The 14,550-nt window shown below is 39.4% G+C and overlaps 1 protein-coding gene across 4 annotated transcripts in view; it reads left to right on the top strand.

The window, feature by feature from the left end:
- clip1a (CAP-GLY domain containing linker protein 1a) overlaps positions 1 to 14,550 on the top strand; it is a 61,170-nt gene that overhangs the window by 22,409 nt on the left and 24,211 nt on the right. For 3 of the 4 annotated variants that reach the window (XM_061902268.1, XM_061902278.1, XM_061902263.1), the window contains 8 exons: positions 276 to 826; positions 3,186 to 3,310; positions 3,395 to 3,611; positions 3,693 to 3,890; positions 8,085 to 8,155; positions 8,233 to 8,293; positions 12,266 to 12,370; positions 13,600 to 14,496. In XM_061902268.1, coding sequence (XP_061758252.1) covers positions 276 to 826; positions 3,186 to 3,310; positions 3,395 to 3,611; positions 3,693 to 3,890; positions 8,085 to 8,155; positions 8,233 to 8,293; positions 12,266 to 12,370; positions 13,600 to 14,496 — 2,225 coding nt within the window. The remainder of the gene's footprint in view (positions 1 to 275; positions 827 to 3,185; positions 3,311 to 3,394; positions 3,612 to 3,692; positions 3,891 to 8,084; positions 8,156 to 8,232; positions 8,294 to 12,265; positions 12,371 to 13,599; positions 14,497 to 14,550) is intronic. The other variant, XM_061902273.1, reaches the window with a different exon arrangement.

The following is a 14,550-nucleotide window of genomic DNA, read 5'->3' as shown; positions in this document are numbered from 1 at the left end:
TGTATTTTTGTAATAATCTTAGCATGTAAGACAGCTAGCTGTTAGTTCTCTAGTTGCCAGCTACCTATTAGCCGTGCTATACTGAATTCTTTGAATGAAAACATTGAAGACCCCCTGGTCTAAAAAGTAAAATTAAACACATGTAATAAATTTTAATTTTTTATTTTATACTTTTTCCTAACTCCTCTGGTTAAGTGTTCTTATGCAGTTTTCCTAATAATCAGCTGATTGGTACTGTACATTTTCTTTATTGTCCTTTGTCATATTGTTAACAGGAAGTAAGGCTGCACCAGCAGAAAAATTTCCCGCCGACGTTGAAGATGCCCTTAGTGCCGGCGATGCCTTCAGGATGGGGGAGCGAGTTTGGGTGAATGGGAACAAGCCGGGGTGCATCCAGTTTTTGGGAGAGACACAATTCGCCCCTGGACAGTGGGCTGGCATCGTTTTGGACGAGCCCATTGGAAAGAATGATGGTTCTGTGGCCGGCGTGCGCTATTTCCAGTGTGAAGCTTTGCGGGGGATATTTACCCGTCCTTCTAAGCTGTCCCGCACGGAAGGGGAGGCCAATGGAACTCAAACGGCACCATCGTCCCGCGCCGCGTCCCCCACCCCATCAGTGGGCAGTGTCTCCTCCCAAGCGCATGCACCAAAATCAACACTTCCCTCGTCAGTAGTAGCCAAAAAGGCCTCAACCCCTGCTCGACCTGCGCCCGCTACGGCGTCTTCTAACCTGGCTTGTACGAACAGTGAATCCACCTCCAACCTCTCAGAGAGCGGATCAGTCAAAAAGGGAGAGCGGGAGCTGAAGAATGGCGACCGTGTGTTGGTAAGATTTGTTATATAAGTACATAACGGTAGTAATGATAATAATAATCTCACTGCTGAACTGCTATGCTTAAAAGGGTGAACATTTGTTGAAACACCCCAACTTTTCTTCCCTGTGCTATTATATTTCTGACGAATGTGCCACATGGCGACACTCTTATTCAGCCCCGAAGTTTGACTTGACAAAGCAAAACATTTTTGCATTGGCACCAGTAGGATTTAGCAAACTAATTGTCCATAAGTCACTTCAGAATCAGAAATACTTTATTAATCCCCTAGGGGAAATCAAAATTTTCAGCACAATCCCATTCAAGATCAGACAAACATTACAGGGAGACAGAACAGGATCAAAGATTACAGGGAGACAGAACAGGATCGCTGACGGGTCGGCCGACTTACAAAAAAGGTGAGATACAGGTAAACGTCTTTGTTACATGTATGCTGACATGTATTCCAAAGCATTTTGACCGCAACCAACTAGGTGGCGACACTAGTTCTAATTCCATCCATCCTTTTTCTACCGCGTGTCCCTTTTTGTGGTCGCGGGGGGTCGCTGGTGCCTATCTCAGCTGCATTCGGGTGGCAGGCAGGGTACACCCTGGACGAGTTGCCACCTCATCGCAGGGCCAACACAGATAGACAACATTCACACTCACATTCACATACTAGGGAAAATTTAGTGTTGCCAATCAACCTATCCCCAGGTGCATGTCTTTGGAGGTGGGAGGAAGCCGGAGGGAACCCACTCAGTCATGGGGAGAACATGCAAACTCCACACAGTAAGATCCCCAACCTGGGATTGAACTCAGGACTACTCAATTATCCGATTTCTTTATTGATCCCTACATTCATATCACCAAACACTGAAAAACACAAAGGGTATAAAAAAAGAAAAACTGAAAAAAACTTCAGTTGGTTGTGTTTCTGACGACACAGCAGTGTTGCCCACAGATCGGCAATCTATTTGTGACAGTGGGGGCGTGGCCAGGGGTGTGGCGTTGTCAATATGACGCCATTTATGATTTGCATAGATGGCTATGATGCATTTATTTTCTTTTAAAAAGGCTAAAAAGATGTAAAAAGGAACAAGCTGTAGAAAATGGATGGATTGGTGATTTATAACATAATATATTTAAAAACAAATCAATGTTAAAATATGTTTTTCTAGTTACATTATGTCCTTTTGCTGTTATTTTCAATGATTGCTGTTTATTTTATGACTACAAAGTAACACAGGTTACACTGTGTACACCCAACGTCTAATGACATGTAATATACTATCTGTCCTCCCTGAATGTTGGAATTAAGTTTGGCAGCTATGTAAACTGTCCTGGAGTAATAAACAGGAAAAAAAGCAATGATATGATATAGGACATGGGTACCCAAACTTCTATGGGCCAAACATTGATTTTAAGCTTACAGCTGCACAATAAGGGAGTAGTTTAATCGCATACCGCCATTATTTAAGGTAGCGGAGATTATTACGTTTGACAGTTGGCAGCTTTTTAGCTTTGCGGACATGCCAGCAATAATTTTGTGAGCTTAAAAGAGTATGACTATGTATTGAATTAATGGAAGCCACCCTTTGGCTGCCCAAAATAAACTACTCTGGAGTCCAAATTTGGCCCGCGGGCCCCACATTGAGCATAACTGATGTACTATAGGATAAAAGTGACCTCTTATGCCGCTAGCTTAATGCTAACATACAATAGACGAGGCCATTGACAGGCTAACGGAAATTAGCATTGCAATGGTTTTAAAGTTGTACAATCATTTAACAAATTATATTTTAAGGCAATAACATTTACATAAAGGAAAAAATGAATTTTTACTGCGAGGCGCATAATTACCAAACTTTGTGGGACTAAATATTGACTTATAATTTTGTACTACTAGTCCAGTCTGTTGTTTTCCGCACTCTGGTATCTTGCTGAAACCTCAAACTCATTTTTTTTTTCATAAAATAATGCTATTAAACTAAACAATTTAGTGGAACAATATTACCCAGAAGGCGAAGTGTTACTCTCTTTTATCGCAAAATATTAAAACAAAAAGTTTTTTTTGAATGTATAGGAAACACTGTATGGTATGATGTCACTTTTGCTTCTTTTAAAAGTGCTGCCCTTAACCATTTTCCAAACTTCCCAACTGTGTGTTCAAATAGTTGAAGGTCAAAAATGAGTTGCCTATGTTGACAGTTTGACCTCAATCTGTTCAAGGATGGCACATGTTTGTGTTACTTTGATGGAATTATGTCATTTAGGATTTTATTCTAGCAAAGCTGATTACTCCCCAGGGACTCTCTTATCTACTGAGGAGGGGCTTAAATATCGACTAAGGTACCGCGTTATATCTTTCAGGTTGGTGGAACCAAGGCAGGAGTGGTCCGTTTCTTGGGAGAAACAGATTTTGCCAAAGGCGAGTGGTGCGGCGTGGAACTGGATGAACCTTTGGGAAAAAATGACGGGGCCGTGGCAGGCACAAGGTACAAGCGCTCAGAAATCTCTGCGCTTGAGCGTCTGTCCATCGTGTCATGAAATGTTTCAATTGATCACTTTGCTGTCGGCAGGTATTTCCGGTGCCAACCAAAGTATGGCTTATTTGCGCCAGTGCACAAAGTCACGCGCATAGGCTTCCCTTCCACCACGCCTGCCAAGGCAAAGACGACGGTTCGTAAAGTGGTGGCCACCCCAACAGGGTTGAAGCGAAGCCCCAGTGCCTCCTCCATCAGCAGCATGAGTTCCGTGGCCTCCTCTGTCAGCAACAAGCCAAGCCGCACAGGCCTGGTAAGGTTCTTTTCAAAGCTGTAATCGTCTTTTGTTATGGATGTTGTTGACCTGTTATCCTTTTTGTCTGTATGACTGCAGCTAACAGAGACGTCGTCGCGGTACAATCGCAAGATTTCAGGCACCACAGCCCTGCAGGAGGCGCTGAAGGAAAAACAGCAACACATTGAGCAGCTTATGGTGGAGAGGGACATGGAGAAAGCCGAGGTTGCCAAAGCCACGGGCCAAGTTGGGGAGATGGTGCAAGAAATCACGCTGCTCAGGGACGACCAGGAGCAGGTTGCCTACCGTTATTGTTTAATGCTTTTAGATGAACTACAATCAAGTATTGGACAGGACGTCGGAAATGTGTAAACAAAGTTGTACTTTATACAGCGAGGCAAAAAAGTATTTAGTCAGCCACGGATTGTGCAAGTTCTCCCGCTTAAAATGATGACAGAGGTCTTTAATTTTCATCATAGGTACACTTCAACTGTGAGAGACAGAATGTGGAAAAAAAAAATCCAAGAATTCACATTGTAGGAATTTTAAAGAATTTATTTGTAAATTATGGTGGAAAAGAAGTATTTGCTCACTTCAAACAAGGAAGATCTCTGGCTCTCACAGACCTGTAACGTCTTCTTTAAGAAGCTCTTCTGTCCTCCACTCGTTCGTTACCTGTATTAATGGCACTTGTTTGAACTCGTTATCTGTATAAAAGACACCTGTCCATAGCCTCAAACAGTCAGACTCCAAACTCTACTATGGCCAAGACCAAAGAGCTGTTGAAGGACACCAGGAAAAGAATTGTAGAACTGCACCAGACTGGGAAGAGTGAATGTACAGTAGGCAAGCAGCTTGGTGTGAAAAAATCAACTTTGGGAGTAATTATCAGAAAATGGAAGACATACAGGACCACTGATAATTTCCCTCAATCTGGGGTTCCACGCAAGATCTCATCCCGTGGGGTCAAAATGATCATGAAACGGTGAGCAAAAATCCCAGAACCACACGAGGGGACCTGGTGAATGACCTGCAGAGAGCTGGGACCAAAGTAACAAAGGTTACCATCAGTAACACACTACGCCGACAGGAAATCAAACCCTGCAGTGCCAGACGTGTCCCCCTGCTTAAACCAGTGCATGTCCAGGCCCGTCTGAAGTTTGCCAGAGAGTACATGGGAGAATGTCATGTGGTCAGATGAAACCAAAATATAACTTTTTGGTATAAACTCAACTCGTCGTGTTTGGAGGAAGAAGAATACTGAGTTGCATCCCAAGAACACCACACCTACTGTGAAGTATGGGGGTGGAAACATCATGCTTTGGGGCTGTTTTTCTGCTAAGGGGACAGGACGACTGATCCGTGTTAAGGAAAAAATTAATGGGGCCATGTATCGTGAGATTTTGAGCCAAAACCTCCTTCCATCAGTGAGAGCTTTGAATGATTGACCAAATATTTTCCACCATAATTTACAAATAAATTCTTTAAAATTCCTACAATGTGAATTCCTGGATGTTTCTTTCACATTCTGTCTCTCACAGTTGAAGTGTACCTATGATGAAAATTACATACCTCTGTCATCATTTTAAGTGGGAGAACTTGCACAATCGGTGGCTGTCAAAATACTTTTTTGCCCCACTGTATAGAAAAAAATGGGGATACAAAACGATACAAATCGATCCTTTTATCTTTTTATCTGTCGTTCATACATTCACCGTAGGCTCGTAATGCTGAATCTCAACAACCACAATGCACTTGCTCCCAGTCTTTTTTTTAACATCCGGTTTGCCGCAATGAATTGTAGAACCTTCAGTATCTTAGTTAGCCCGTTGTTAGGCTATTGAGTAGAAAACAACTCAACTCACTGTCAGTGTTTCTCAAATAATCAATATCCAATACATGTATACCGGTAATCAAATCAATTCCCTTTTAACTCTTTAACTGTGAATAATAATAGATTAATTTATCAGCAATTAAATGTAGTATGCAAATTATGAATGATCATCACACATGAATTATATAACCCATAAGTTACAACAATGCTGCTTTATCTCACTGATAGATGGCTGACTTGAGTGCTAACTTTCCACCGTGCTGCAAACCCGCCTCTTCCTGCTCGAGCATTAAAAATACGAGTGCTTATTATCATCAATCAATCTAAGTTTACTTATATAGCCCTAAATGACGAGTGTCTCAAAGGGCTGCACAAGCCACAACGACATCAATTAGTTATGCTTGTTGCCTGTTATGGATAATGATTTGGCAAAGTTTAGCTGAATGTAGATACGATTAATCAATTAATTTGAGGAGAAAAAAGCTTAGGTTTTTTTTATTTTTGCTTCGGTTATCCATTTAATGATTCTGATTATTAGAGCGCATATTACAGCAGTGCTGTGGGTTGCGCTGTAGTTGGAACAGTGATGTAGTGACGGCGAGAGATGGCTCAAAGAAAAACAATGGGGGTAAACACGAGAGAACGTTTTCTGCGATTGTTTCAAAATGAAAAACCTGAACAGTGCTGGCATTTTAAAATAGCACTTCATCAATGATCTTCCCCCTGGGTATAAGTTAGACTCTAACTTGTCACCAGAAAGAAACCTTCGAATGTTCTGAGATAGCAATTAAAACCTGTTAAAAGTCTATTTCTGCCTACTAACACTGCCTTCTCATTGATCAGACTTATATGAGGAGGCAAGATATCCTGTTGGTTGATGAGTTCTTTGTATACCAAAGGTGTCAGGTTATCAAGACCTTGTTACATACATACAACAGCTTCCGTGTACCGTCAACAATATTCTCAAATCAACTTCCTGCTCCCATTCCTACAGGATCATGGGAAATGTAGTTCTTTTTCGCCTAAAGAACAACCCTGCAATTGCTCTTTTCAGTCTTATCGCTATATAAATGAGTACACATTGAAATACGTGAATATAAACAGCTCAGCATTAATCATATAAACATATAATTCAAATGAGCTGTTAAACAATATACCGAATTTTTCGGAGTATAAGTCGCTCCGGAGTATAAGTCACACCTGCCGAAAATGCATAATAAAGAAGGAAAAAAACATATATAAGTCGCACTTTTGGGGGAATTTTATTTGATAAAACCCAACACCAAGAATAGACATTTGGAAGGCAATTTATAATAAATAAAGAATAGTGAACAACAGGCTGAATAAGTTTACGTTATATGACGCATAAATAACCAACTGAGAAGATGCCTGGTATGTTAACGTAACATTATGGTAAGAGTCATTCAAATAACTACGACATACAGAACATGCTATACGTTTACCAAACAATCTATCACTCCTAATTGCTAAATCCGATTCAATCTTATACGTCAAGTCTCTTACATGAATGATCTAAATAATGTTTTTTGATATTTTACGGTAATGTGTTAATAATTTCACACAAAAATCACGCCTGAGTAACTATGAAAAAAAACTGCGACTTATATTCCCCAAAAATACGATACTTCACAACAGATGGCATAGGCAAGTCTGAGTTCAGAGCAAGTTGACATGTTAACGTTTTGCACTACAACATTGAATTATCTTAAAAACAAACTCTGACTGTTCTAATTGTCATTTGGAAAGCATTTTTGTTAATTTAATTTGTCAATTTTTCTTATATTTACCAGGTTTTGGGCAATGATCGTTTTTTTTATGAATTTTTAAAAAAAAATATTTTTTACTTTCGAACCTTTTTTTTAAATGTTTCAAGCACCGGTATATCAAGTTAAAATGCAATGACGTAAATTTATAGGAACAAGGGATAAAGGTCATCAGGAAAATAATATTTAAACTATTTTCTCTAAAGTGAGGCTACAAAGTTTGTTTTATTCAATTACTTGATTAATTTAAAAATATATATTTATTTGTTTCATAAAATAAAAAGTGTTTATTTTTTTTAATTTAATTTTATTTTATTTTATTAATTTAATTTTAATTTTAATTTTGCTAAATAGCTGCAGCTCTGATTGAATGCATTTTCACAACAGCTTGACCTCAAATTATTGAATGCGTCTGAGACCGCTTTTGTGTGTGTTTGCATGCTCCGTGGACATGTATGTTTATGCCTGACGGCCGTGAGTAACAGCCATGATTGCCAATCATCCTATTGGGATTAATTAACAATTTACAACCATATTTATCGAGTTTTAATTTGAAAAAAAAAATATATATATATATAGTATAACTTTTTTTTTGTACAACATAATCCTTTTAAACCACTATTGGTAACATATGCAAACCGGTGGTAGTCTTTCTGTATTTTTTGCTTGAAAAATACTTTTAAGACATAAAGCAGCTATAAAAGCAGTCTTTTGGCTTGTTTAATAATAACTAAAACAATACACCCTATTTGACCTGAACACACAGGATGTCGAACCAAGCCCTTTTTCTGTGTAATTTGTAACATCATTAATTCCTCTCAGGTATAGTTTAAGCTCCTTGCGTTGACATATTCTACCCTTCTATTTTGACAGTTACGTGCCTTGGTGGAAGTGGCAGACAAAGACAAGGTCGATCTGATGAACCAGCTTGAGGAGGAGCGTAGGTAAGCAGTACTTAAATGCTAAATAATACTTCATATTATGTGTGTTTTGAGCTTTTGAAATGTTTTGTTTTAAATAGAAGGGTTGAGGACCTTCAGTTCCGTGTAGAGGAAGCATGCATCACCAAAGGGGACTTGGAGGTAAATTTGTGTCACAGAACCACATGATTACAATGAAAACATCAATTAAACTAGCCACTTGACAGATTAATTTCAATTTAAGATGATTTCCGTATTTGAAAATAATTTGTGTTTTTCCACGTTTGTCATATCATAATGTTCCAACTGTCATAACTGTAACTCTACTGTATTACTGGAACTAAATCTGATCTAAGGATTTGTGGTTTATTACTCTGCAGTGGGACCAACTTCATTAATCTGCAGAGCCCGATCTCAAACTCTAGAGCTTTAAAATGAGTCAGGGTTAGACTACGTATTTTACCTTTTAATATGTGTGCACTAACCGTTTGACTCACAACTGTTGACACCTTCAGAGTGTGCATGGAGCTACTCATAAAAACGTAACAGACCAAACTCCAAACATATTAAAAGCTAGAATAAATAATAATGCAGTGTTGACTGCACGCCAGTCAGCGTGTACTAATTTTTCATGCTTTAACTTTTCATTGATGTGATATCACTTTTTCTTCCCTCTTGTCCTTTTTATTCGTGTTGGTCCAGTGCTTAGCATGGAACCACTGGAGATGCTCCCTTGTCATCACACTACCCCGAGTCACAGACCTAATTTGATGTGTATGCAGAATAGCACTTCCGCAAAGAGAGTGTACTTTAAAGACATCACAATTTTACAATAAAGTCTCCACAGTAGATCACAGCAAAATGCAGTTTAACGCACCACAGTTTCTTGTCGAGTATGCTTTTTTAACCATGTCCACCTAAATTTAGTCATCCTCTGCATTCCAAGTGAATGTCCAAGAACAGAAGTTGGTGCCATATTTCTTCAAATAGTGGCTTGGAGAATGTATTTACTCAACCACAGAGTACAAGGCATTAATCATACTGTAAAGCAGTGGTTCTCAAACTTTTTTATACCAAGTACCACTGCAGAAAACACTTGGCTCTCCAAGTACCACTATAATGACCAACATTAAAAGACAGTAACGTAGTCCACCTAAAAATTCATTAAAACAAAGCGGAGGTTTTATTTAACAAGTTTATTTAACATTTTTGGTTAATGTAACATTACAAACCGTTTGAAAAGTAACACTCTTTGAATATTTAATTGATTATTTGGTGTATCACCAAATGGAGCCCGCGGACCACAGTTTGAGAATCACTGTTATAGAGGAACACAAATGTGTTTATATTGTATGTGATATAATTACCGTAAATGCTATAAATATATTATGTATGATACATTGCCCAACAAAGACAAGTGTAACATACTGGGATTGAACACAAACAGCTGATTATCAACATTTTGAAGCATATACAGATGTAGATTACAAGCCACTGGGTGCTGACTACTCCACTTTAAAGTACCATTAGAGTGGAAAAACAAATTGCCTCTATATTGAAGCTTTTACCATATATATCTTATTTATGACACCAAAAGACTTCCAAAGTTTGCGAATAAATAGCTATGATCAAAATAGGATCAATCTCAGAGATTCCCGAGCCATTTTGAGAGTTAATGAGGAAGTGATCTGTGACGTAGCACTAGGAACTACGGATCCCTTCCCTATCAACAACAATGCTTATCAAGCAGACTTTGTGAGAGCCAACAACGATTACTTTGGGGAAAAATGATGATCCAGAACCACATTATTTTGAGCCTAAACATAGAGGATGAGCAGTAAGTTTTAGAAGCTGAACACTAAACTAATGCAGATTTATTGTGACACTTTAGCATCAGCAGCATTGCTAGGTACTAAACATACAAATAAAACAAACTATTACTGTAATATTGCCACTTTTGCTGGGATGCCGACCGATGGGACGCTCACATAATTCCGTTTAAATTAAAATTCAATCTCAATCCTCACAAAGGGTTACATTTTTTTTTTTCTGCAACTATCATCTTTTTGCCATTTCTGGGATGAAAAAGTTGACCAGCCTTTCAGTCCATGGCCACATTTGTCCATTACCACGCATTAATTATAATTTCAAATTTTGTTTTAGCAAGTTTGAGACGAAGCAGAAGCAACCACCAGCTCAGTGTGTTAACAATAGTAGCGTAAACCGGGAATTAGCTCACTGCTATCAATGGGACTCTAAAATAGGCTGTCTCCGTTGGCGCTTATAACTATTTAACTTATATTTGGTTAACTTTCAGGTCACGACATGCATTGTTGGCGGTTTCTCAATGTTTTTAGAGAGGATATAATGGGCGTAATAGAGGACCCTCTATCTGTTGACTCAATTGTTAGCTATTTATTTATGATTTTGAATGCGTAAAAAAAAGCTAAGCAAATGTGTTCTTGTCTTACATAAGGATCGTGAATGATTAACAGTGCATCTCTTTCCAATATTTGCATATTTCCAGTATGACTGCTCTAATAAGAATTTCAGAGTGCAGAAGCGTTACTACACTGATGTAGAATCTACGGAAATTGCCGAAGATATTTGGAGCGGACTATTAAAAATGGCTGACTGAATTTGTTACATTTTGTGATGTGTATTTGTACTTTGCGGATTTGTAAATACAATTGGATATGGTTTATTGGACACAATGAAAAACAAAAGCATATAAAGTCAACTTGGTTTTCCACTCTTATAGTACATCACATCAAAAATGCAGCTTCTGCTAACTTGTGCAGTTAAAACTAAAACAGTTAGTTGCTTACATAGCCGTAACTGTTATTTTAATTTTTTTTTTGCCGTGGTGCTAATTCGAAAGATTAATATTTCAAGAAATGTAGTAGGGTTTTTTTTGTTAGTTTTTTTAAATTGCTATTTAAAGTTATGCACCTTGTGGTCTGATAACTGGTCTTTTTTTGTTTTGTTTTACACAGTACTTACATTAAGCGAAGGGTATCAAAACGATAGTAACCAGGCCGAAAAATGAAGACGCTGTCGGCGCCTCATTTTGGTGCTAAATTAATGTAGACTCAACCATCTGCAACAAGTGCTTGGTGGTGATATCGTGTTATGGCGAACAAGGTACATTCACAACCCCGCCACAATTATGGGAGTCAAACCTAACAACACGAACAAGTCGTTTTATATTGTGTATGGCAGCGGTATTCGCTACAAGATTGTTTGTAGATTTAATTTTTAAATGTATTACTTAATTATCATTTAATTTGTATATATTAAATTACTAGTCTTTAATGACAGAACATTTCATAAAAGTAAGGAATTTATTAAAACATTTTTAAATAAAAAATGTGTATGTTTAAAACAAAATTGAAGTACCAGTTTGGGCATGGTTTTTAGAAATACCAATTTAATACTAGTATTGGCTAAAATGTAAACAATACCTGTACCTACCTACATTACACAGTGTGGCCTCAACAACAATGAGAGAAAGCAGTGTGTTTCTTCATAAGCATAATCTCAACAAAACATTGAATATGTGACATGTTCACAATGAATGTTATTACAGAACATGATAAAAGGTTACATGTTTAAAGGTATAATTATCCATCAAAACACTTAAAAATTGCATCATGTGTTTGAGCGCCGCAAGCACTTGTTTCTCTCCTGGTCATTGCTGCTCTACTGACCTGCCTGGTTTTACTGGCTTGAAAGATTCTTTGTATCGTAACACTCAAATGTGCTTTGTTTTCACCAGGTGTCAGTTTGCATGCTGTTCTTTATATACTGCCCCCATCAACCAACCTGCATATGAGCATCACATGCTCTTTTGCTCCCTGTCCCACTGCATATTTTCTATCTTTCATCACAATTCCTTGTTTACCGAACAACCTGGGCATTCTGCACAGGGATGTCTTCCCATTTCCACGCACTTACTACCACCCTGCAAACCCTCCGTCACCCCACCACAAACCCTCTTCGTCCTACCTCCTCACCTTTCAGTTCTCAAACTTTACATCCTCTGGCCTGTCTCCTTCGTTTCAGTCTGTGTTGGGCTGGCATGTGATGGTGGCACTGGTGTGTTCTCCTTCTCTCCCCCTTGTTTACTAACAGACGCAGACCAGACTGGAGCATGCCCACATTAAGGAGCTTGAACAGAGCCTGCACTTTGAAAAGACCAAAGCTGAGAAGCTCCAAAGGGAGTTAGAAGACACTAGGGTAACGAATTGAGCTCAGCGGGCTTGTGCGAAGGATAGTGTACACTGGTTGTATCCGGGGTTCCCGTAACTGGAACTCCACTTTGAATGGGTTTGTGGACAATGAAACCAAAGTTGCATTTATTGGCTTTACGCCCAGAGTTATTTCTTCAAAGTTGATTTCCATTTTCAAATGACTTCAGAGGATTAATAATGTTTCATAAGCACACCGAGAGTCAAGAAGCTTTGACTGACAGCTCAAATAACAATCCTATCACTGCTAAGCCAGATAGACACATGTCTCTCGTGACCCCAGCGAATCGTTTTCTACTTCTCCCAGTCCTTCCTGACATCCAAGTGTGCTGCTTATTGTTTGATAGTCATAAACCTGTCCTCCCCTGGTGCTCTCCTTTTCATATTGAAGTAATTGTTGGAAATTAAATTTTCATTTGGAGCACAAAATAATGCAGATTCTAGGCAATTGTTCTGCAAAAACTTAAGCACGTACAAACTGTTACATTTACTGTTTTGGCGTAATAGTCATGACCTAAATATACTGTTATTAACTGTTGTATAGGTGTAAGGAAAAATACTAAATTGCAGAAGTTATGAGGTATCTATAAGTTTAAGCTGTTTGTCAGGGGTGAGGCTGTTATTTGTACTAATGGATGCTTGTATTAATACATTGAAAGCTTTTTTTTTTTTTTTCACAAATAGGGATTTACTTTTAAACACTGTAAACCTCAGCTTTTCAGATGCCATGCCAGCTGTGATAGTAGTGTATTGTGCAACAATGGCACAGAGTTAAACTATCACTGTTATTTTATACCTACGGCCGTTAAAAGGAAAGGTCTAGTTAAACAGGGCCATTTATTTAATGATGTTGATTAATTAGGTCCTGGCACTTTTTGGAGTCAAGGCCATTATCTATAAAAACACAGTGTACATAATATACACTAATCACGAGAGCACACAGACATAAATGAATAAAAACTAATTGCCAATAAATAGATTAAAACAATGAAGAGAAGCATTTTATTCAGACAAACCGCAACACAGTAGCAATTTGACTCTAGAGGCCAATGTGGATTTAACGCACTGGTAGAGCTCCATACATGCTTCCAAAGTTCACTTCCATTGTTTGACTCATGCCACAAGGGCTCATTTTAATGTCTTGTCATGCACATAGCTCACTGGGTCACTGTGTGACATGAGGATCTATTTTTCAATTTAAGATTTCTGCTTTTCAAGGTTGCTACGGTGTCTGAAAGATCCCGTATTATGGAGCTTGAGCGGGACCTCTCACTTCGAACCAGGGAGGTTGCTGACCTGCAGCTCCGTCTAGGGTCCCAACAGGTGTCTGGTGACTCAAACGCCGGCCTTTCTCCTCTCCTGGAAGAGATAAGCTCTCTGAGGGATCAGTTGGCATCTCTGGAAGCCAAGCAGCAAGATGAGTTGTCCACGTACAAGGAGAAGCTGGAATTTCAAGAGAAGGCCCACAGTGAGGCAGCCGCCCAGCTTCAGGCTGCAATAGTCAGGCTGTCCGGTGACAACGAGCAGCTGAATATGCGCTTAAGCCAGGCTGAGAAGGAGAACAGCGATGTTGCTGAGATGTGGCGTTCCAAGTTGGAGTCGGCCATGGCCTCCCACCAGCAAGCCATGGAGGAGTTGAAGTTGTCCTTCAGTCAGGATGAGGGTGCTCAGGCTGCAGAACTTGTGGAGACCAAAAGTGCACTTGAAAGGTGGAAGCTGGAACATACACTGGTTCTGGAGGCCACTGCCAAACATGAAGCTGATGCCACAGCTCGCATGCAGGAGATAGAGACTTTGAAGGAGCAGCTATCTTCACTGACTGATGACAAAGAGCGCCTGGAGGACGCACTACAGTCCAGCGTGGAAAAAGCAGAGAATCAGCACCTTGTAGAGATGGAGGACGTCCTTGGTAAGCTTCACACTGCCGAACTTAGAGTAAAGGAGCTTGAGGAGAATGCCGACAAGCTTGCACAACAGGCCCAAGACAAGGATAGAGAGACCAAAGAGATGGTGTCTGCAATGGCGGACCTTAAGAGCCAAATGACACAAAGCAAGCAGGATCTTGAGTGTCGGCTGGAAAATGTTCAGAACAAAGAAAACTCGCAGGGTACCAAGGTGTGTTCTGTTCCCAAACTCCCGAAACACACACGTTCTTAGTGAAACCCATGT

This window comes from Nerophis ophidion, linkage group LG01 (genome assembly GCF_033978795.1).
Source record: "Nerophis ophidion isolate RoL-2023_Sa linkage group LG01, RoL_Noph_v1.0, whole genome shotgun sequence".
Classification (NCBI taxonomy): Eukaryota; Metazoa; Chordata; class Actinopteri; order Syngnathiformes; family Syngnathidae; genus Nerophis; species Nerophis ophidion.
The sequence above is the reverse complement of the archived record's forward strand: the minus strand, read 5'-3'. Positions and strand labels throughout refer to the sequence as shown.